The sequence below is a fragment of the Vicia villosa genome, unplaced genomic scaffold, assembly GCF_029867415.1.
Source record: "Vicia villosa cultivar HV-30 ecotype Madison, WI unplaced genomic scaffold, Vvil1.0 ctg.000232F_1_1_3, whole genome shotgun sequence".
NCBI classification, from domain to species: Eukaryota; Viridiplantae; Streptophyta; class Magnoliopsida; order Fabales; family Fabaceae; genus Vicia; species Vicia villosa.
Genome location: NW_026705087.1, coordinates 362,194 through 387,196, shown reverse-complemented (window position 1 = coordinate 387,196; position 25,003 = coordinate 362,194). Strand labels below are relative to the sequence as shown.

At 33.9% G+C, this 25,003-nt stretch overlaps 2 protein-coding genes across 2 annotated transcripts; one reads left to right on the top strand and one right to left on the bottom strand.

Moving 5' to 3' along the window:
* Positions 1 to 2,691: 2,691 nt before the first annotated feature.
* LOC131625632 (uncharacterized) lies at positions 2,692 to 5,165 on the bottom strand. Its single transcript, XM_058896475.1, has 10 exons — positions 5,013 to 5,165; positions 4,660 to 4,768; positions 4,454 to 4,550; positions 4,160 to 4,366; positions 3,930 to 4,056; positions 3,723 to 3,829; positions 3,451 to 3,571; positions 3,160 to 3,351; positions 2,984 to 3,076; positions 2,692 to 2,883 (listed from the first exon to the last, which is right to left on the bottom strand). Exons 1-10 carry the CDS (start codon positions 5,163 to 5,165, stop codon positions 2,692 to 2,694), a joined length of 1,398 nt encoding a protein of 465 aa, XP_058752458.1.
* An 8,061-nt stretch (positions 5,166 to 13,226) lies between these two features.
* Positions 13,227 to 20,660, top strand: LOC131625654 (cellulose synthase A catalytic subunit 3 [UDP-forming]-like). Its single transcript, XM_058896498.1, has 15 exons — positions 13,227 to 13,473; positions 13,784 to 13,975; positions 14,222 to 14,417; positions 14,951 to 15,171; positions 15,280 to 15,397; positions 15,493 to 15,673; positions 15,977 to 16,243; positions 16,395 to 16,740; positions 16,871 to 17,008; positions 17,617 to 17,742; positions 17,830 to 18,042; positions 18,552 to 18,810; positions 18,929 to 19,131; positions 19,269 to 19,619; positions 19,705 to 20,660. The coding sequence occupies exons 2-15, from the start codon at positions 13,949 to 13,951 to the stop codon at positions 20,287 to 20,289; spliced, it is 3,231 nt and encodes a 1,076-aa protein (XP_058752481.1). The 5' UTR covers positions 13,227 to 13,473; positions 13,784 to 13,948; the 3' UTR covers positions 20,290 to 20,660.
* The last annotated feature ends 4,343 nt before the right edge of the window (positions 20,661 to 25,003 follow it).

The window sequence follows — 25,003 nt, the reverse complement described above, 5'->3', positions numbered from 1 at the left end:
TACGCCTACTTGTTCAGCAATGGATTATTAGGAAAACAATGAACAAAGAAAATAAAAAACTGAAATGAACAATAGAATGAATTTTCACCATTTGTTAACGAAGGCAAAGGAGTTCTAAGAAATTGATTTTGTCTACTGGTTGAAGCTCCATGGTTATGTCTAACTGGTGTTAAATTTTTGCCTAACAAAAAATGAGTATGATTAACGTAATTGCGACAACATATAAAATTAAATATTTCAATGCTAAAGTAAACAACATAACACAATATCGAGTTCATGAGCAATCATAAAAAGTTTTGTTTTTAGTGCTTCATAGAAAAATACTGGTGAATGTACTCCTTTGCCGCGACGATTTGTCTTTCATTAACATTTTCCTCCTCGATCCGGCATTAGATGAACCATTTTCATCCATAGTAATACACTTACAACCAGTGCAGCACTGCTAAGCACAAGTACCTATTAAAAATACAACATATAAATTATGAGATGAAAAGCAAGAAATGAAACCATTTATACGGTGATATATGAAGTAGATTTAAAATACAGTGGTTATGAAAGTGTGCATCATAGACAACAATGTTGTGCTTATAAAACATTAAGCGAGAGACAAAGAAAAGAATACCTTACATGAGAATGGTTTTGCTGTGGGTGTTTGTCATATAGAGACTGCAAGAATAATGTTAGTATAATATAGTATAGAGAATAATGCAAGAATAATGTGTGTCAACTCAATCATATGGTATAGAGAAATGTTAGCATATATTTAATGGTTTGTTTATACAATGTATAAACTAGAGACTAGCTATTTCCAAGAATAATGTACTGCCCAAGGTAATTAGTTAATCTCACATTGGAATTTGAAAAACAATATTTATTTATCATATCGTATGCTTTATGTTATTCATCAATAACATAATATAACATATTATTTATTATTTATATAATCATGAAACAATTAAGATTTTTGTACTAAATGAAACAATTATATTAATGTATAGTCATTTTGATGTAATAATATAACAATAATAAATATAAAAATGCTATTTTAAATACATGACAAATAAGTATATATAAAATACTATTATTAAAAAAATTATAATAAAAATATTTTTAATTGAAAAATACATTCTTTTGAATATAAAATTAGTTGTATATAATCGTAGTTGGTTTAGGGACAATTAGCACTGGACAATAGGTTTTATATAAAATTAGTCACATATTATCGCAGATGCAATCGGAAAAAGACTGAAACTACATTATGACAACAAAAATATATTACTACAAATATGTTTAGAGTATTACATCAAATTTCAAAGCACATGCTATTGCAAATATTATATTTTATGGTTACTCTGACATCTCACAAACAAAAAGAGAGATATAATTCTCATACCCGTTACAATAGTTTTTTCAAAAAATTACTATCTATTTATTCAATATTAATTAATATATAACCGAGGGGTAAATAATTTATAATACATGCTTAGAATTCTAACAATTGCAGCTTTTTCATTTTTATTTCTTAAAAAAATACGATTTTCTTTCATTTAAGATTTTTGTAATTATTAAATATACCATTCAAATGCTTGCGCAAAATTTAAATTTAAATGGTATGTATTCATGAATTATGTATTATATATATATATATGGGAAGTGAGTAAGTCATATGAAGAAATAAACTAAATGTATAATAAATATTACTAAAACGAGTTTGGTTCTTAAATGGCAAATCATTAAAAAATCCATAGTCATATCATATCTGATGTACATTCAAACTACACAACAACAGTTATACATAATCCTAACGACTTATTCTTCGTGTATGTATAATCTTGAACTTGATGAGGTATGGTCTTGTTATGGAAACGTTATACAATATACCTTTCCTGCCGCATCACATTATAATCTGCCACAATATTTAAAAAATATTAGAAACATAAACTTAGTAACTCTTTAGTTAGAAAATACAAAATAGAGGGTATGCATACCTTTAAGGCCATATAAAGAGGAAATCTTGCTCCTGACTATAAGGGAAATATTGGCATCAATCCAATAAAATAATTCATCCAAAAGATATGGTAATTTTAATTTATCAAAATATGGAGTGTTGCATACTACCTCCATTTTTTATTATAAGTCGTTTTGGCATTTTCACACATATTAAGAAAAATAATAATTATTGTATGAAATAGAGAAATTATAAAAGATTTTACTAAATTGTCCTTCATTAATTGTATGGGAAAGATAAATTAAAATAATTTAAAGAAAGAGAATAATAAATGCTTAAGGGTATAATAGAAAAAATAGTATTAATGATTCATTGAAATTGTAAAACGACTTATAATAAAATACAATTTTTTTTCCAAAGCGACTTATAATAAAAAACGGAGGGAGTAGCTTATAAGGTTTTAAATGAAAAAAATTTAACAATATGAAGGCTGCATTCAAAAGAAATAACAGTAGCAATGTAAACATAATTCAAAGCGAAGTACCTAATTATCGGCTAAATAAATCCCACAAAAAGCCAAATCCAAGAAAAACTAAACAACTCAAAGTGCATCACAGTTTAACAAAACAGAAAATAACAACAATTCAAAAACTATAGTGAATGAACCAAGTCGACTAATCCTTCTCAATCTTTATGTTTTTTAGAATCCTAGTGTCGCCTCCATCGATAACTCCAACAACTTCTCAAATTCCTCTCTTAACAGTAGTGCAATCTGCAAGATCAACTTCATTATGTGCTGAAACGGAACCGTTGTCTTCACAAATCTCCTCAGCGCCATCATTTTCAAATTTTGAACTCAAATCCCGAGCTACCCCAGCAACCAACTCATTCTGAACATGAGAACCAATGGCAATTTCTTCAACACCAGTATTTTTCTAAACAATTTACAATATTAAAGTTAATCATATGAACATGCATCAAAGACTACCAACAAAAAAACAAAGCAAAGTAGAACTGGTTGAAAAGTATAGCAACCTTCACAACGAAATTCAGATCCTGAATTGCACCAGCAGACATGTCACTTTGAACCACACCAGCATTCAAATCATCCTCAACGTCAACAGATTTCTAAAACAGATAATAATTGCACTATTAATCAATTATATGAAAAAACATGAAAGGGACATGTTACACAAAAAAAATGAACTAACATGAAAGAGAGTATTATCGACCTTTGCAACAGATTTGAACTTTGAAATTATATCTTTGTCAGCACAAACTTTTTTCACGTGAAAAGATTGTTCATATCCAGAGCTCACATCATTTTTTACATCTATCTTAAACATAAATGTTTGATCAACCAAACCACCAATCACTTTAGGCACAATTGTTAGCTCTTCTTCCTAAAAAACATATTTTTAAGTATTGTTACTATCAACTAATATTTTGATTATAATAATAGTTGATAATATGTAAAAATTGTTTACTTTATAAATACTCACCCGGTCCATTTCAGCAATCAAATCAGAACATGTCATTTTGGTCAGAAAATAACAATCGCGATAAAAAAGCACGAAAGTAGCAGAATCAGTTTCATCAATTACTCTGAGTTTGACACGGAACCTACATATTTAACGAAGTGGGAAAATTAAATGTTAAATATTTGTTAAATAGAGAAATTAGCCACGAATATTTGAAACAATTGAAAAAATTTACAATTAAACACCTTGGGACAATTGTCCAAATATGCTTGTTATACTTTGAGCAGAACAACCTCCTGGAATCTACAACAACACCCTTGTTGCAGACACATGCAACATACCACCAATCATTGCCACCCATAACATGTTTGATCGTGCCTAACACAACACAAACCATATTCTATAGACATAAAAAAACAAATAACAATGTCAAATAAACCTATAATATAGTAAGCATGTAAGGAAGGACATGAATGAAATAAAAGTAAAATTCAAATTACATCTTGACAGTTTTTTAGTTCCTCTATTATTTTGCGTTGACTCAGATTTAAGAAATCTTCTTCTAATCTCATCTCAGAAGCATCCTTCATATAACTAAATGGTTGAGTAGGCAATCCAATGTTATCACTAATAAGAAAGAAAAAAGTAGTAATCAATTATCAGCATTCAGAAAATTCAGAAGACTTAATTATACAAATTGAACAGATATGTGAATCTAAAAAGCATTTACTTCAGTTTTAAAGAATCTGCCTCAGGTGTTTTTGGGTTGAACAACAGTTTGGTACAGTTCATTGCATTCTGAATCTGGATTTTTCCATTATACAATTTGAATTTCAGATACTGAGCAAGAACAACAACAGTGTCAGTGTTACCATATTTGAGGTATGCATCAAGTTCATCAACATATGGTCCAAACAGTGTACAGTCAAGCTTCATCCTACACGAAACCAAATAATTCAAAAGTTATTGGACTATAACTCTAACTGCATATAAAAGCATATAAGTTTTTTATCATATAACTTACCCATCAAAATGTAACTCAATAACCTTAAACTTAGTAGTTACACCATTCCTTTCATAGACCCTTTCACGTCCAACAGCAGACAAAATGGCCACAACATCTATTACATAAATTAGACATATTAGATTACGATATAATTGAATAAGAACAAAAATTTAAAATAATTTTAAAAAATAGAATATTTATTTTGAAGTAAATAAAAGTTTTACCAATCAAGTAGTCCATATCAATTTTCCCAACGATCTCTGGGAAGGACACAAATGAGTAAGGGGATACTGTTATAAGATCATCACCAATTTCTGTAACCACAGTAGAACTCTGCAAATTCAACTTGAATTGGTGTTTCGTGGTCCTATACCCTCTAGTATTAACGGCAACCCCAAATATTGAAAATTATAAACAATACCCTCACGAATCTTATTCTAAAATCGAGACAGCAGAGCCTTACGAACAGAAGCTTGTATCTTGAAACCTTATAAATAATAACGAATCAAGATCAGAAAAAAATGATATATAATAATATGCAAAGAAAAAAAATTACAAATCAAACAACAACAACAACCTTCTCATCCATTAGAACCATCTCCATCGCATAATACTTTTGTTTCGAATTCATGTCTGGCACAAACCACAATCGAATAACTCGAACAACAACATCCCATGATTCTTTTGCTGGTGTGATTTCAGAAACAAAATCGCGTCTTGCAGCGGCCATCGTAAAATAACGGAAAATCGTAAGGGTTCAAAGGGGATGATGAATTGGAGATGAGATAGGTCATATTTATACATGTAGAATAAGCAAGTAATACAAAAAGATGAGAACTTTGGCAACTTTGTCAAGTGTGATCATTCTAGGTGACAAAGTTGCCAAAGTTCTCATCTTGCTATTTTCTATTGTATGATTACCCAGAGTTGATTTATTGTGTTAGACTTTTTTTTTATTTATTTATGTTCAAGGCAAATTATAAACTGTATTAATCAGTTTAATAAAGTCAATTGATTCAGTTTATTTTCGCACTTAAGATTACTTTTTAATGTCAAAGACACGTATTAACTAAATTATAAATTTTATTAAAAGTTTTTATACACCCATTATCAAAGTTGTTTTTGGTGAGAGAGGAAAAAATATAAAAATGTCACAATTATAAATGTCACTCTGTATATGTGAATAGAGACATACGAGAGACATACGATGTAAGTGTATGATTTTGGTGTCAGATTTTTTTGTAAATAGTTATCAAAAGTTTTAATTTAAAAATTAAAATAATTTTATATTGGATTAGATTGAGAATGTATTTATCAGTCAATTATTAAATTTTATGTCATTATTTATTATTATTATTATTTTTATTATTATTATTATTATTATTATTATTATTATTATTATTATTATTATTATTATTATTATTATTATTATTATTATTATTATTATTATTATTATTATTATTATTATTATTATTATTATTATTATCGTTTTTTTTCCTTCTGGTGGCATCATTCACAATTAACATACTCTATAATCTTGAGTTGATTAACTTTTGACTCTAATAAACCTATATATTACCATATATGCATATCCTACACTAGAGTACTACAAAAATGCATTCATGAATTGGCATGAGATAGGTGTCCTCTCTAGAAATTTGATATGGAACCATATGATATGCCATTTTAGATTAAGGCATGCCTACCCGTTTTAATTTACAACCTATTACGTATTAGGTGATCTCTAAATTTATTGTGTGGTGTGAGACTAAATTAACCTAAATTTAGGATATTAGGTTTTCAAATAATTGGGAGTATAACAGAGCAATCAATAAAACTCTAACTCTATTCAAATAAAACAATTCCTTTTAATTATGCATATTGCTTATAATTCCTTTTATTTATATTATTCATATCATTACAAAAATACTACACCAGAAAAAAATCACCCGTGCGGAAGCACGGGTCTCTGACTAGTTTTAATTTACAACCTATTACGTATTAGGTGATCTCTAAATTTATTGTGTGGTGTGAGACTAAAAGCATTTGTCATGAAATTAGAATTTTTTTACGGTCAAAAACCTCAATGAATCATGAAGCATATTCTCACAATTTTGTCATCATCAATCAAGCATGGGTGGAGTGACTCAATGGACTTCACAATAGATATTCGCATTACAAATTTACAATTAATTTGACTCACTATTGTCCGCTAATAATTTGTTTTCTTAATCCAGAAAAAGAAAATTGAATAAAAAAAATATAAACTAAAAAAATTCATTTTTTTCAAGACAATTAATAATGTGAATTTTTTTTTTAAATAATCACGTTTTGCAAAAAAAAAAATACAAATAACCATATTTTTAAATTATTTTTCAAACTAATCATTTTTCAAATAAAAAAAAGTCATTAATGTCATGCGAGAGAGCCCGTAGACATTTTTATTACAAATTTATAGTTAATTTGACTTACTATTGTCCACAAATTTACAATTAATTTGACTTTTTATTGCCCGCTTTTAATTTCTTTTTAATCCAAAAAAAATAGAATAACAAAAAAATAAAATAAGAAAATTCATTGCTTTAAGTAAAAACGCATATATTATAATGCCAACTTATGATAAAATATTTTAAATATACATGTATTATAAATTATTAAAATTAAATTAAAATCTAATTTAATAATAGAGGACAACAAAACCATTAAAATTGTATGAAATTTTATTTATTAATACAAAAATAGAAGAAGCCATTTTCACATATTTATATAAAATATTTTTAATTAATTTATAAATGACAAATACTATTTTCATCATATAATTATAAACATTTATGCGATTATTTTTTAGTTTTATAAATTTTAATCAGTAACATATATTTTAGTGTAAAATGTTGAGCTCACACTGAAAAAAACGTATTGTTAATATTTGGTGATGATTATTTATTTATTTATTTGAATAATGTGTGGTAACTAAATTAACCATATTTATTTTTTCTTAAACATTTATCATAAACTATTATTATGTCTTACCTATATAATATAACATTATTAAATTTTATTAAATAGAAATGTTCCACCTGGGAACAATCTCCCTCCCAGATACGCCAAGCGACGTGATCGCGGTAGGTAAGCAGCACTGAAGTGTCACTGGGCCCTCCCGGAAAGCCCTCCTCCTGCTCATCCTCCTCCCCGAGTGGAGGGTCAACATCCGATACCTCCTCCGCCTCGTGGTATGGCACTGCCACCTCCTCCTCCTGGCGGGAAGAAGATACCCGAGCCAGACGACTCCTTGATCCAGATGTAGAGGTACCCTCGTCCATCTCCACGGGAACTCGCACACGTCGTCCCCAGCCCTGCCCCCGTCCCTGGGTTGATGCCAGCTGCGCCGCCGCCCGCTCGCGTCTAGCCGACGCAGTCTGGGTCTCTCTACCCTGTCTGATGCGTGCTAGGTTGTCTGACATGTTCCTGAAAACAATTGAAATCGATTAATATGCGAGACAACATAAAGAACTAAAAAAATTGCACTTCTGATACAATTCGGAAGTTCATTTCCGAAACTGGGAATGGAGGTGTTTTCGGAAATGAATTTCCAAAACACCCCTGCGCAAAAGTTTTCTGCAACTTCCATGGCAGACCCCCAAAACAAAGTTCAAAACTATGTTTACACAGTCTAAACAACCTAAATATCAGTACCAACCTAACCTAATTAATTTTTTTGCTAATTGTAAACACCCTAATATGAATTTTAATCATAGATCTAAAACTCAAAATGCTTACCGATTGATGAGATTGGAGGGCTTTTGAATGTAGTGTAGGAAGCTTATTAGATCCTTTGATGTAGCCTTTGAAGTGTTTGCACAAAATTTCTCTGGGGTTGTGTTTGATGTTGAATTAGGGTACAGTGAATGGGGGAGGGGGGCTGTTTTGCTAAATCTGCAAAATGCGCAGTATTTCGGAAATGAATTTCCGAAATGGTGTTTTCGGAAATGCATTTTCGAAATAAGACAAATTTTGAAAAAAAAAAAAGGCGCTTTCGGAGATGCATCTCCGAAAACCCCTTTTTCTTGCATTTCGGAGATGCATTTCCGAAGTAAGGGGTATTTTGGGTTTTTCACCAGAGGTGACCTAGAAGGTTGGGAGGTCTATAAAGAAATTTCCTCATTATTTTCACATAAGAAATATTTTTTTATTTATTTTTCATTCACACAATTCTTAAGCAATAAAATAAAATTATTGAGGAAGAAAAACTTCCTTGGTTTATCCAGAGTCAAATATTAGAGTAACTCATTATGCCATTATTTTTTTCACAAAAACAAATGCTCGTCAAAACTCTTCAAGTCTTTTTGACTATTAACAAAGATAAATCCTTAAGGTTGTTGTAGAACTTGATCACCCATGTAGTTTGATTCCATTTTCTTGTAATTACTGATCTTTGACCTGCAAAATACTAAACAATTATATAAACCTGAGGCGTGTGAATACACTGTCCTTAAGGATTTATCCGCCTCATAAGCGCAAATCCCCAAGATTCAACGGGTTCTTCCCAGATTCTCAATAAGATTCCGAGGCAACAGAATAACAAGAAATCATCTTGTAAATGGCTGGAAGATGTGACCAGAAGAAAAGAAATATCTGCAATTCACCTTATTTGTTTCCAATTTTTTTTCTCTCCAAAACAAGGATCGTTTATATAAGAAAGAGAAAGAAAAATATATTTAATGACTTTGACTAAGTCAAGTCATTATTATAATAACATAATCATTAACCAAATTAAATATTATTATAAATCATAAATATAAATAAAGTAAATAATAATAATAATTTTCTTTAAAAATATTTGTCACTTAAAAATTAAAAGAAAACTTATTTAAAACTTTTGAAATATAATTAAAATTTACAACATATTTTTCTCGTATTAAAATCAATAGTACACTTTATAATATTTGTAAAAGATTTGCATGGGCGATATGGGGACCAATCCTCATTAGGCGTCTGCCCCAGAATGTATTGTCTAGGCATGATTTCCACTCATTAGATGGCTCGCCCTGATGTGGATGGTGACGTGCATGCATTCTATAATCACGCGGGGAAGTATCCGTGACCAGGATTCCCTGAAAAGTAGACATCAACAAGTCTCATGGTCAAGGGGGACAGTTGCTATATCTTAGGAGCCCTTGAATCGGGACCCATATGCCTTTATAAATATCCCAATCTTAGGGTTGAGGAAGGACAATTTGATACACAAATAGAAAACATTTCTAGAACAGAGCTTTCCACCCTCGTGAGCTTGGTCTAACCCAACAGAAATACTAAATCCTTTGACAACCCATATCATCCTAGAGTTGCTACGCATTTGTACTTTTTAAAGCAAGTACAATGGTGTCCAATGTGGTGCCCCCGTAAAGCTAACATGTTCCATAACTTTCATCGTTACCACAACCTTAACACTCGCCGAAGTCTATGCTTATAGTCCTAACCATTTCCAATCATTGTTTCTAGAAGGGTGCAATCTACTACATATGAGGATAATGTTGGTGGAGGATAAATGGATCGAAATGATCTAGAGGGCGGCGAATAGACTATTCCCATAAAACCATTTTCAAAAACATTTCCTTTTATAAAATTAGAGTTTTACCAAAATATGCACAAATTAAACGCTCTAAAAGTGTTTACATTTGATAAAGGGAAAAACATATACATAAAAACCATGAAGCTTCCATCTTATTCTTTTCAAAATCACCCTCCTACAACTTCCATACACTCGCCTCCGTCTTCTTCACTGTTCACACCCTTTAAATCGTAACCCCTAACCTCAAATTTTCTGCCGTGAACACGACAACTCACCATAATTAGACATCCTATCCTCCATCCGACCATGAAACCTTCATTGATCTACCATCTTACACCTTCATCTCACCAAAAAAACACCTCACAACACTACAAAGTTGTGGTAGTCTTTGCTCCACCTTCAACTCGTAACCTGAAACCACCTCCATCAGAACAACCAGTTCCAATCCAACTACACTTGCAAACAACCCACAAAATAACCTACAATCACTGTTCATCCGCATATCACGGTTGAAAAACCCAACAACCGAACCATACCACCAAACACCATTTCTCCGCCAACTACACTCAAAGTCTGGAGAACCATCACCTATAAACAACCAACAACAGACTCACTTTTTCATCTTCACCACTCAACACGCGCAAAAACACCTACAACCAACAAAATTGAAACGTCCCTTTTCATTTTCACTCCTTTTCGGCTAGATTCAACAAAGCATTGTGAGCTAGCTTGATCTCGGTTTTGATTGGTATCTCATTTTTATTTCATTTGTATTGCTATTGCATTAATTCTGTTAGTTTTTGTTTGTATTCGTATCGATGACGTTAAATTATGACTTTGTGCTGGACTTTACTGTTGTAATAATATAATATATGTGTGTTGTGTTGCTGAATTTTTCACTGCATGACCATTTTAGTTTCTTAATATCATTTTTTGCTCGGCTTCTTAAAGAGTGATTCCTAGATGAATCCACTCTAAGTTATTATTCTCATAGATTCTTAGTGAGTCATCCTTTCACGCTTAAATGGTCTGAGGGGCAACCCCTCACAAATTCTCTTTTTCAAAATTAGAAATGGGCTTGTATGAGGTGTTACCTTTGCTAGTCCAAAATAAATTATTCGAAAATCATGTCTTACATTTATTTGAGGAGTAACCCATGTCATGTAACTTTTTATTTTATTTTATTTATTTATGCATTGTGCGAGATTTTACCATGGCAACGTTACTTTTTTGTGACAGGGCTTTTATCCAAACAAATAACCTTTTGTTTTCTTGTAGCAAATGAGCCCATCCACCCCATTTTTTTTGCTGATGACACTCTCTTGTTCGCCAAGGCCAAAACGTGCCAAATCAAGAAAATAGTCAACCTTTTTGACCATTTTAGTCGTGCCTTAGGACTCAATATCAATAACCAATTTCCGAGCTTTATACTCCTCTAGTATCATATTATCCAAAAATCACCAACTTCTTATCTCTAGGGTCTAAAACACAATCATCCTAGACAAATACTTGTGATTTCCTATTCTTAAAGGTAGAGTCAAGAGCGGTGATTTCAACTTCATCATTAAGAAGATGTAGGCTCTCTTGACTTTATAGAAAAACAAGCTCTTAAACAAGAATGGTAGGTTGGCTTTTGCCTCCTCATTTCTTACTTATATCCCTTCCCACTACATGCAAAGAATATGACTTCCTCAAAGCATTTGTGACACCATTAATCATATTACATGCAATTTCATCTAGAAGGGTGACACAAGGGTAGCTTGAGAATTCAATCAGTCAGAGATGACAACACTTCTCTTCTTAGCAATTTTTTTGGATCATGCTTCAAAGAACAAACAAGCTTTGGGTTATTGTCTTATTCAACATGTGTGTGTGAGATGCCCACATTCTCTCTCACTCTACAACTGCAAGTTCCCCCACATGAAATTTCACCATCAAAGCCAATAATATTTTCAAAGATCATTTTGACTTGACGGTAAGTACTAGTTCTTCATTCTTTTTGTTCAGTCATTGGACCTCCCTTAATTCCACTGTCTTGTATGTTCATTTTCATGATCTTGCTCTAACTATAAATGGTGTTTGCTTTACAATCCCATCAATTCTCAATATCTTGTACACTTAACTCTCTCATGATGTTATTACTTGGTTAACAACAAAAGTATTAGCTTCAACAATGTCACGAAATACATCTTTGTTTGACATAATCACACAAATGGTAACTACACAATGAAAACGGCTACTTATGGGTTCTTAACAACATAGAGGGTGCCATTAATATTTACATACTTTCCTCTAGCGTTGGTTTTGCATTTCTAAGCTCAACCTTTTAGAAAAATCAAATTATTGCTCTAGCTCACAACCACAACTCAATCCCTACTCTTTCCATACTTCACCATTATAATATGTCCACCCGTTACAATTTAGAAGATGAGATATTTCTCCACTGTGTCAAATACTACACTGACTCTAAAAACACATGGCATACTCATGAGTTTTCGAATGCTGATTTTTTTTACAATACACAACGAGAATAATTAACTTAAAAATATCATGTCTAACACTCACTACAATAGAATTCCATTTGCATCGTTTACGATAATATTCATTCATATTAACTTATTCCCTCTGATCATAATTATAAGCAAATATTCTTTTTTTAGATTCATTGAATAATGAATGTATCTGGTCTTTTATATAAATCAGATACATTTATTACTTACTGAATCTAAAAAGAAAATATTTGTTTATAATTCAGGTCATAGGGAGTAGATGATTCTAAGATGGAAAATATTTCTTAAACAAAACTCACAATATATCAAATGAAACTTCTTCAATCTTCCTTATACTATCCTCAACAATGATGAAAGTTGCCTCACAATACATTTCATCACAAATTCAAGTTCAAAAATTTCCTAATCGATGATTACCATATAAGAGTTTAAGATATAATTAAAAAAATGAACGAAAAAATAAAATAAAAGTAACAAAGTAGTTATGTGGGTTTGTTGAGTTAAATCAAATGATTAAGGTGTGAAAATGATGCAAATCAGATCCCTTTATCATCAGCTGTCACTCATCCTTATCTGTCGGTGGCAACATTTTAGTTCATTATTATAACTTCGTGTTAAATTGTCACTTTCATCATGTCTAACCCCATTTTTATTTTCTTTATCTATTCATTTACAGCTACACATACACATTCACATAGTAGAGAACTACTAGTATAAATTAAACAAACCAAAAACATTCAATGCAGAGAGATAGAGAGAGAGAGAGAATAACAAATTTTTTTGTTTTATTGTTGTAACTCTCTTTCTCTTTCCGTCGGTCAATTAGATTGGATCCAAATTTCGGTTATTAAGTTCTCTTTCTCAATCACAATTCATTTCTTGCTTGCAACTTAATTCTATCTATTTCTCTCACTTTTCTGCTTGGAGTGATTCATCTACTTAGATCTCTTTTTTTTGAGGTAATTCTTTGTTGAAATGATGTAGAATTGGGGATTTAGGGTTTTATGCTATAGTAAGTGAAACTGAAAACATGATAATTGTGTAATTTTGAATTCAGTTTTTGAGTTTACTGTTAATAAATTGAATGGTTTATGGTTTTAGCTTAATTTGATTTGATGAACTTTTTCTTAGTGATTGATGAGAGTTGAAGAGATCTGAACATTTTTTTTTTCTTTCTGGTTTACAAATAGTTGAATTGAGAATGTTTACTGGATAATTGGAGAATTGGAATTTAGTGATCTGATTCAGTTTACTGTTTTTGTTGTACAGATCTGAGATTTGATTTATTTATTAAAAAGAAGGAGTTGTTGCTTCTGAAGTGGATTAGGAATATTTGAAAGTGGTGAAGTGTTTGAAGTGATGTGTGTGACTTGTTGAGTTTGGATTACTATTTGATTCCTTAATTGGATCTGGGAGGAAATTGAGGAGGAGACTATGATGGACTCAGAAGGGGAATCTGGGGTGAGTTTTTATTTTGATGTGTATTAATCATTTGATTTCAGTTGAATAGTATAAAATGTTTGTTTGGGATGAGATCTTTGAAGCAGACAATAAAAATGAATAAATTAAATGTAATCATAAGTGTTGGTGTTGGTTTCGGACACTGACACAGACACAAATTTTTTCAGAAGTGTTGATATTACGTAGGATGAGATTATTATTCATTGATGCTTACTGGCAAATTTTGGTACTACTTGTGATACTCAGGATAAGGCAATGAAGGTGATGGGTAGCCAAGTCTGCCAGATATGTGGTGATAATATTGGTAGCAATGTTGAAGGCAGTCCGTTCATTGCTTGTGGTGTTTGTGCCTTCCCAGTTTGTAGGGCGTGCTATGAGTATGAAAGGAAAGATGGGAATCAGTCTTGCCCCCAGTGCAAGACTCGGTACAGTAAGCACAAAGGTAAACTAAGGATAAAAATCTGTTATCACTTATTGTCATAATGTAATTTTTTTATTTTTTAAAAGTATAATGTTAAAACTTCATAAGACAAAAGAATACGGTTTTGGTGTGCTAGACAATATGAAGTTTTTTGGAAGCAAATTGTCCTCTTTCGTGTGATATATGAACTGAGTGAGAATGATGCTAGGTTCTTATTTTCGTAAAATATATTCTTTTGATTAAAGAATTTTTTGAGTGAACATATTGGACCTTCTATAGCTAGGACATGATTTAAATTAAAGTCACTTAACAAAGCCAATAAATGAATCCGGTGTTGGTAATGATAGGTGCAAGCTAGACTCGAGCAAAATCATTGAAGTGTATAGATAATTCATAGAAGAATTTATTTGTATTTGATTACCTATTTCAACTGCTTCTATACCTGCATGATAAAGATTATTAATGCAAACAACTTATTTTCTTGGTATCATGTGTTTTTCTCTATTTTTTAATGTAACAACTAGTAATTACCATGCTTATTTAATTGATTTCAGGTAGTCCTGCAATTCTTGGAGATCGGGAAGAGGATGGTGGTGCTGATAATGATGCCAATGACTTCAAGTACAATTCAGAACCTCAGACCCAAAAGCAAAAGATTGCAGAACGCATGTTGAGCTGGCAAATGGCGTATGGGCGAGGTGAGGAGGTCGATGCTCCAAATTATGATAAGGAAGTTTCTCACAATCACGTTCCTCGGCTAACTGGTGGACAAGAGGTTGTTCAACTAGTTTCCTCTATATTATTTTTTTCATAATATGAACTTGAACAAATATTTCCCAAAAGATTTTGAATTAAACATTCTTTGCTAAATCTTCATTTTCAGACATCTGGAGAACTATCTGCAGCCTCACCAGAGAGGATGTCAATGGCATCTCCTGGAAATATTCGTGGGAAACGAGTTCATAATCATCTATCATATTCGTCTGATCTTAATCAATCACGTAATTCCTCTCCCTCTCAAACTATGCACATTCTTATATAGTGTCATTTCTATCTAATATTGATTTTAGATGTTAATTTATATTTCCTTGAGCAGCAAATATCAGGGTTATTGAACCAGGATTGGGAAATGTGGCATGGAAAGAAAGAGTTGATGGCTGGAAAATGAAGCACGATAATAAGAACACTATTCCAATGAGCACAGGTCAAGCTACATCTGAAAGAGGACTCGGAGATATTGATGCCAGTACTGATGTGCTTTTTGATGATTCCTTGTTGTGAGTACTTCTATTTTTCTTCATTAGAATGTGTGCTTCTTCATCTCTGTTGCAAGCCTCTTTGCTACTAGCTCTGTCAGAATTAGTGATACTATTATGTTTTTCAGCAGTTAAGAATCTCATTTAGTAATATATCATGACTGATACATGGAGATTTTATTATCCAAGTCTGTTGTAAAATTTTCTTCTATGATTGTGTATTACATAATTAAACTCATTCAATTGTGTCGCTTTTTATTTTAGCACAATGCATGTTTCTTATTTTTAGGCTTTAGTGCTAAACACCTTGCTTTGATTATGCAGGAATGATGAAGCTCGGCAACCTCTTTCGAGGAAGGTTTCTATTCCATCTTCCAGAATAAATCCATACCGTATGGTTATTGTTCTGCGGCTTATTATCCTCTGCATTTTCTTGCACTACCGAATTACAAATCCTGTACCCAATGCGTATGCATTGTGGTTAATATCAGTTATATGTGAAATTTGGTTTGCCTTTTCTTGGATATTGGATCAGTTCCCCAAATGGCTTCCTGTGAACCGTGAAACATATCTTGACAGGCTTTCATTAAGGTAGAGCCTCAATTTGTTCATCAGCTTTCTCATTTAACTTGTTAAATTTTATAAAACGCATTTTTTGACGGAATACCCTATAAATTTGTTATTTTAGAAACTGTCATAAGCTAGAATATCCAAACTGAGCCATAATTGACATGACTTGCAGATATGATCAGGAAGGGGAAATATCGCAGCTAGCAGCAGTTGACATTTTTGTCAGTACTGTTGACCCGTTAAAGGAACCCCCAATTGTGACAGCCAATACTGTACTATCAATTCTTTCTGTTGACTACCCAGTGGATAAGGTCTCCTGTTATGTCTCTGATGATGGTGCTGCTATGTTGACATTTGAGGCTCTTGCCGAGACATCAGAATTTGCTAGGAAATGGGTTCCTTTCAGTAAGAAATATGCCATTGAACCGCGAGCACCTGAGTGGTACTTTTCAAAGAAAATTGACTATTTGAAAGATAAGGTCCAACCATCGTTTGTCAAAGATCGTAGAGCAATGAAGGTAAAACTGATTAACTTGCAAATCAATTATATTTATTCTTTTGTCTTGACATACATTTGTGTGCGATACCATAATCCATGCTTCTTAGCACTTACCAGCATCTTTTAATGACCATTCCTCTTTGTTTCAGAGAGAATATGAAGAATTCAAAATTCGAATCAATGGACTTGTTGCAAAAGCAACGAAAGTTCCTGAAGAAGGATGGGTGATGCAAGATGGTACCCCTTGGCCTGGAAACAACACCAGAGACCATCCAGGAATGATCCAGGTAATTTACTTATTTTTCTTTTTAGTTGGTTGATTTTTCATGACACAATCTTAAATGGCCTTCTCCACTTCATTCACTGCTATTTTCCCTCAATAGTTTCATCAACCTAGATTGATTAAATATTAGAGGGGTCAACCTAGGTATATTGTCGTTTCTAGTGTTAACTCTTGTCATTTCATGTTACAAAATAGTTTACTCTTGCAAATAATACTTAATCTGCACCTATTTATAAGACCTTTTTAGGCTTTATAGTTTATATACATATTAAGAAAAGTTGGTAGTGTAACTAATTTGTATAATTTGTGTATGCCCATTAATAATTAAGAAATTACTCTGTATGTAAATGCATTCAATATTTTCATATTTGAATGCAAATTAGTAGTATTAATAAGGGATACATTTGCAAAAACAGTAATAAGTGTATCTAGAAATTTGTAAAGAGTTTCTACAAGGGTCTTAAAATTAGGGACAGAGGGAATATTTACTTATGCATATTTTTGACGTTTTGACAAATGGCAAGTTTGATGCAATGTGTGTTGTTGGATTTTAGTTGAGTTTGCGGAAGTTTTAAGCATATGATTTACTAAATTTTCTTTTTCTATCCGTAGGTTTTCTTGGGCCAAAGTGGAGGACTTGATACTGAGGGTAATGAACTTCCACGTTTAGTCTATGTTTCTCGTGAAAAGCGTCCCGGGTTCCAACATCACAAGAAGGCTGGTGCCATGAATGCACTTGTGAGTAAACTATAGAAAATGGTGAAATCTTATTTTTCTCTACTAGTGTACTTATCTCACCATGGATAATCAATCTATCTGTTTCAGGTTCGAGTATCAGCTGTCCTTACTAATGGACCTTTCTTATTGAATCTTGATTGTGATCATTACATAAACAACAGCAAGGCCTTGAGGGAAGCTATGTGTTTTATGATGGATCCCAACCTTGGAAAAAATGTTTGCTATGTTCAATTTCCACAGAGGTTTGATGGTATTGATAGAAATGATCGATATGCCAATCGTAATACCGTTTTCTTTGATGTAAGTATCTTACAGAATATTCATCTGATTTCTGTTATAGGTTTTAGGTTTAAAGTGTTTTCATAATGATATTCAACTTCTTGTGGAATGGGTCACCCCTTATTGTCATGAGTCATCGTTCACATGGATGATTTTATATCAAACATGTTCCCTTTTACAAGAGCCATTTGGGCTCAAAGCATGAGAGGATTTTCCACATCCCCCAATATCACTTTCGAGCTATGGATTCGGAAAAAAAAAACGTGAATTTTATGCCGTCTAGAAGTACATTTCCAGAGACATTAGTGGTTTTATAGAAATGTGAAGGTGGGGAAAGTTGCTTCGCAAAGCGTGGAAATTGTACAGGGGCCCATACAATTATTTTGAGCTAATTACTATCTTAGTTTTAAAGGCTTTGGAGCATTGTCATGAACAAACTTCCTCAAAAGCTTACGTTATCAAGTGAATACAGTATACATGAATCGTTTTTTTAATAATACTTATCTTCCCCATCTTGTCTCTTTTTACAGATTAACTTGCGAGGATTGGATGGTATTCAAGGCCCTGTTTATGTGGGTACAGGATGTGTCTTCAATAGAACTGCTTTATATGGTTATGATCCTCCTATTAAACCCAAGCATAAAAAACCTGGACTTATTTCTTCACTTTGTGGTGGAGATCGAAAGGGCTCAAAATCTGGCAAGAAAGGCTCAAAAAAGAAATCTAGCAAGCATGTTGATCCAACTGTGCCCATCTTTAGTCTAGAGGATATAGAAGAAGGGGTGGAAGGTATAATGTGCCTGTTGAATATTTACTTGCTTTCTATATGAAGTTCATTTTCTTTTGTTAAACAGTTGGGGAAGGGGAAAATTATCATTTTCTTTTCTAATATAACCATTTTATTCAGGTGCTGGATTTGATGACGAGAAATCCCTACTCATGTCACAAATGAGCCTCGAGAAAAGGTTTGGCCAGTCTGCTGTTTTTGTTGCATCTACACTTATGGAAAATGGCGGCGTTCCTCAGTCTGCAACTCCAGAAACTCTCCTTAAGGAGGCAATTCATGTTATCAGTTGTGGTTACGAAGATAAATCAGAATGGGGAACTGAGGTATAACACAGAATGACACTAATCCACAGAATGACACTAATCCATTACTTTTGATGCTCTCTTTAGTTTCTTGTTCATAGTTACTCTCATCTCGGATTATCTTCGAGTATAACCAATATTTGTCTTGTATTCCACAGATTGGATGGATCTATGGTTCCGTCACAGAAGATATTCTTACTGGATTTAAGATGCATGCCCGCGGTTGGAGGTCTATATACTGCATGCCCAAGCTTGCAGCATTTAAAGGTTCAGCTCCCATCAATCTTTCTGATCGTTTGAACCAAGTGCTTCGGTGGGCTTTAGGTTCCGTCGAAATTCTACTAAGTCGACATTGTCCCATCTGGTATGGTTATAGTGGAAGACTAAAGTGGCTCGAGAGGTTCGCCTATATAAACACCACAATCTATCCAATCACTTCCATTCCCCTCCTCATGTATTGTACCTTGCCCGCCGTCTGTCTCTTGACTAACAAGTTCATTATTCCACAGGTTCGTGATTTCTTCTTGAACAAAATATAGTATGTTGCTTGTTGCTTCTAGAGTCTCAATTTGTGATTCCTCTTTTTGCTTGCAGATTAGTAACATTGCGAGTATATGGTTTATATCTCTCTTTCTTTCCATCTTTGCAACCGGTATCCTAGAGATGAGGTGGAGTGGTGTTGGAATTGACGAATGGTGGAGAAATGAACAATTTTGGGTTATTGGTGGTGTTTCAGCTCATCTTTTTGCTGTGTTCCAAGGTTTACTCAAAGTACTTGCTGGAATTGACACAAACTTCACTGTTACCTCAAAAGCATCTGACGAAGACGGAGACTCTGCAGAACTATACATGTTTAAATGGACAACACTTCTCATTCCACCAACCACTCTTCTTATTATTAACCTTGTCGGAGTCGTTGCTGGAATCTCCTACGCCGTTAACAGTGGCTACCAATCATGGGGACCACTCTTCGGTAAACTTTTCTTTGCATTTTGGGTGATCATCCATTTATATCCTTTCCTTAAAGGTCTTATGGGACGCCAGAACCGAACGCCAACCATCGTGGTTGTTTGGTCCATTCTTCTTGCATCCATCTTTTCGCTTCTATGGGTTCGAGTCGACCCTTTTACAACACGAGTCACCGGTCCTGATTCTCAGATGTGTGGAATCAACTGCTAGAGAAAATAAAAGTTGGCAGATTGAATAACTTGTCAGTTGCCAATTGCCACTCCACTGTTGTGATTGTATTGCAATTCTTTTGTTTACAGGTTACAGTTATTTTTCTTTTTTATATTTATTTGTTCATGCATGTTGTTTAAATTATGTGCAGTTGTTGGACTATACAGAAGATAACAAATTAGAATCAAGTTATTTTTGAGGGTGTTATTATTTTATTTTTTTTTGGGTCTGTAAGGGTGTTATTTTTTGTATAATTATTATTTTGAACACACCTCCTATTTTTTGGGAGAAGCTATTTATTGTTGTTAAACTATTTATCAGAAGAGCACACATGTATACAAGTTTATGTTATCATACATATTTTCTTCATATATTTGTTTCAGTAACTAAGACAAGTAACTTCTGCATGTGCTATCACTTAGTTATATGTTTAATATAGTTATTGATCACTCTGTTTATGAGCTTAACTTGCAATGAAAAAAGTATGAAAATATACCTTAATAAAAGTTAACATTGCTTTTTATTTTGGCTATATGGGGTGAGGTCTTAGTATTGTCCAAACCACAAAATCTACATGTCCAAAACACATATAGAAGGAAAATATGTCCCTACTCATCACACACATTCCTTTATTTGTTGCTTAGTTATTTACTCTTTCATATTGAAGTGTATTCAATATTCGGAAGATGAGCATCAGAAGCTCTGGATGTCAGATGTTCTGATGCGGGATGTCAGATGTTCTGATGCGGGTTGATCTTCTGATGGTTACTCAGAAGATAGTGTTGACCAGAAGTTCTACTTTCTGGATCCAGATAGCGTAGCTGTTTAGTTAAAGGGTACTCTAGTATTTGTTAGTATTGTACTGTTTGTACCTTTAGACTTGTTCACTAAGTTTACTCTATTAGGGCTTATGTGGCAAGATTTTCTTTTGTATAAATAGTCTTGTAGTAGCTATTATTTATTAACCCAAGTAGTAGAATATACATCATCACATTTATTCTCTCATTCTTTTGCGCCGTTATTCTTTTGTTTATTCTCTTTGTTATCATCTTTCATTCTTGTGCACCAACAATTGGTATCTAGAGCTCCGGTTCCAAACACAGGGAAACACGAGTGAACGTGAGTTTGTGTGACTGTGTGATTGATTTTGTTTTTGGGAAACAAAGTTGTGTTGAATCACATTTTCTCTTGGTTGTTTGTGGGTTTGGGAAACACTGTGTGAGTGTGAGTGAAATCTGTTTTTCTGCACAAGTTTGAAGATGAGTGGAAGCAACTTGAATACCAAACTTCCAGTTCTTGATGGTAAAAACTGGAATAGATGGATGATTCAAATGTGTGTATTATTTGGTGCTCAAGATGTTCTAGATCTTGTCACTGAAGGATATGTTCCGGTTGCAGCGGATGCAACGGAAGAACAAAGAGAAACGCAGAGAGAAACGAGGAAGAGAGATCAGAAGGCGTTGTTCTTCATCCATCAGTGTGTGGATGCGAATGTGTTTGAGAAGATTGCTGATTCTATGACGTCAAAGGAGGCGTGAGGTATACTGGTTAGGTGTTACGGTGGTGACGTATCAGTGAAGAAGGTGAAACTTCAATCCCTGAGAAAGCAATATGAGAATCTCAACATGAAGAACAATGAGAAAGTCTCTGAGTATATCTCTAGAGTGATTTTGATCACTAATGAGATGAAGGCTTGTGGAGAAACCATTTCTGAACAAGTAATCATAGAGAAGATATTGAGGTCACTTACTCCTCAATTTGATTATATTGTTGTATCTATTTAACATTCTAAAGATCTGGAAACCATGAGAATAGAAGAATTGCAAAGCATTCTAGAAGCACAAGAGTTGTGTCTGGCTGAAAGAACTTTTGAAAGGGAAGTTGAGCAAGCTCTGAAAGCTTCTTTTGTCAAGAAGGACCAGAAGCATTCTTGGTCAGAGTCCAAAAACAGACGTGGTGATAGATTCCAGAAGGAAGCCTCAACTTCTGATGAGAAGAAATATCAGAAGGGAAAGGAGAAGAAGAAAGTTCAATGTTATTGTTGCAAACAGTTTGGCCATTTTGTTAGAGACTGTTTGGCAAACAAAGGAAGGAAATCAGAAGAAGCAAATATAGCTAGAGGTGATTCAGAGGATGAATCTGTGCTATTGATGGCTTTAGAGTCTGACGGAAGATGTTTGTCAGAGTGGTGGTATATGGACACTAGGTGTTCAAATCACTTGACTGGAAACAAACAATGGTTGTTATACTTTGACTCTGAAAGGAAGACAAAGATCAGATGTGCTGATGATAAGTACCTTTATGCAGAAGGAATGGGAAATGTCAAAGTCAGAGTGAAGAATGGGAAGAATGTTCTGATCAAAGATGTTTGGTATATTCCTGAAATCAAAAGCAATCTGGTGAGTGTGGGTCAGCTCATTGAAAAAGGTTTCTCAGTTGTTATGAAGAACAACCTCTTGAAGTTGTATGATTCCAATCAGAAGTTGACTATGCATCTGAACAAGGAAGCAACAGAACATTCAAGGTGAATGTAGAAACAACTGAAACAGAGTGTCTGAGTGCAGAAGGCTCAGAAGGTGATAGTAAGTTGTGGCATAAGAGGTTGGGGCACTTGAACTACATAAGCCTGGGGCATATAAGTTCTAAAAAGCTTGTACATGGCATTCCAAAGATTGTGAAGCCTGAGAAGTCATGCGAGGTATGCATGAAAGGCAAACAACCCAGATTGCCATTTGTATCAGAAGTTGCTCCAAGAGCAAAGCATGCTCTGGGAGTAGTGCACTCTGATGTTTGTGGACCATTTCCAGAACCTTCACTTGGAGGAAATAAGTATTTTGTGTCTTTTGTGGATGAGTTCACAAGAATGACGTGGGTAACACTTATCAAGTTTAAGACTGAGGTGTTCACAGAATTCCAGAAGTTCAAGGTGAAGGCTGAGAAGCAGAGTGGTCAGAAGATAAAGATTCTCGATGGTGGAGGTGAGTATAACTCTACAGAATTCCAGAAGTGCTGTGATGATAATGGAATTGAGCATGAGGTTACTGCTCCTTATACTCCTCAACATAATGGTCTGGCTGAACGTAGAAACCGTACTTTTCTTGATATGACGAGAAGTATGCTAAAAGAGAAGAAGCTTCCTCACAATCTCTGGGGAGAAGCTGTTGCTACTGCAGCATATGTGCTCAACAGGTGTCCAACGAAGAGACTGAAGGAAATTATTCCTTTAGAGAAGTGGACTAAAGAGAAGCAAAGTGTTAGTCATCTGAAGATTTTTGGTTCTGTGTGTTACAAACACGTTCCAGAAGCTAGAAGGAAGAAGCTGGATGAAAGGAGCAGAGTGATGTTATTGGTGGGGTACCACAGTACAAGTGCATACAAGCTCTATTGTCCAGAGACTAACAAAGTTGAAGTCAGTAGAGACGTCATTGTGAAATAATCAGAAGTTTGGGATTGGAGAGAGTCTCAACCAACTTCTGATGTAGAGATAACTTTTGAAGAAGAGTTAGAGTCAGAAGATGAAGAATCTTCTGAAGATGAGTCAAATGGTGAATCTGATTCTGATCCAAACTCTGATGATGATCCAGAGTTTGGTGGTAGTCATGATTCTGGAAGGGATGACTCTGGAGGTGATGACTCTGGAGGTGGTGACTCTGGAGGTGGTGACTCTGGAGTAGGTGACTCTGAAGTAGCTCAAAGGCCACAAAGAGTCAGAATTATACCTAGAAGGTTTGCAGATTATGACATGTTGCAAGATACAGAAGTTGACTCAGAGGGAGATGTCATTTAGTGTGCCATGTTAGTAGATTCTGAACCAGTGGGTATTAAAGAAGCACTCAAGAAGAAAGTCTGGCTGAATGCCATGAAAGAAGAACTTGAGGCTATAGAAAGAAACAAGACTTGGAAGCTGACAAAACTTCCAAAGAAGAAGAAAGCCATCAGCATCAGATGGGTTTTCAAGGTAAAGCTTAAGCCAGATGGATCAGTTGGTAAGCACAAAGCAAGGCTAGTGGCTAGAGGATTTCTTCAGAAACCTGGACTAGATTACTTTGAGGTATTTGCACCTGTAGCCAGACATGAAACAATCAGGCTGGTGGTTGCGTTAGCTGCAAATAAGAATTGGTCCTTGATGCATCTGGATGTAAAGTTTGCATTTCTGAACGGTCCATTACAAGAGGAGGTATACGTGTCACAACCCCCTGGCTTTGTGAAAATGAATCAGGAAGGGATGGTGTACAAATTACATAAAGCTCTGTATGGATTAAAGCAAGCACCCGGAGCTTGGAATTTGAAGATTGATTCATTTTTCAAGAAGCAAGGGTTTCAAAAGTGTGAGATGGAATATGGAGTTTATGTGCAACATTCTGGAAGCAATATGATTCTGTTATGTCTTTATGTTGATGACATATTGCTTACAGAGAGTTGTCCAGAAGATCTGGTGAAGTTCAATAAGGTGCTGATGAATGAGTTTGAGATTACAGACCTTGGAAAAATGTCACATTTTCTAGGGATGGAGATTCTGTACTCAGAAGATGGTATCATTCTGAATCAGCTGAAGTATGAGTTAGAACTGCTGAAGAAGTTCAAGTTGGAGAATTGCAAAGCTGCTGTTACACCATCAGAAACGAATCAGAAACTGGATTTTGACTCTGAAGGTGAAGATGTTGATGCTACGATCTTCAAACAGCTGGTGGGTTCTCTGAGGTATTTGTGCAAT

Excerpts from the sequence above, each read along its gene's own strand:
- LOC131625632 (XM_058896475.1), bottom strand. The coding sequence starts at position 5,165 with ATGGCCGCTGCAAGACGCGATTTTGTTTCTGAAATCACACCAGCAAAA. Across the intron at positions 4,551-4,659 it reads TGATATGGACTACTTGATTG|ATGTTGTGGCCATTTTGTCT; the intron begins GTAAAACTTTTA and ends TTTATGTAATAG. Across the intron at positions 3,077-3,159 it reads TCGATAATACTCTCTTTCAT|AAATCTGTTGACGTTGAGGA; the intron begins GTTAGTTCATTT and ends TATCTGTTTTAG.
- LOC131625654 (XM_058896498.1), top strand. The coding sequence starts at position 13,949 with ATGATGGACTCAGAAGGGGAATCTGGG. Across the intron at positions 15,172-15,279 it reads GGCTAACTGGTGGACAAGAG|ACATCTGGAGAACTATCTGC; the intron begins GTTGTTCAACTA and ends CTTCATTTTCAG. Across the intron at positions 19,132-19,268 it reads AATCAGAATGGGGAACTGAG|ATTGGATGGATCTATGGTTC; the intron begins GTATAACACAGA and ends TGTATTCCACAG.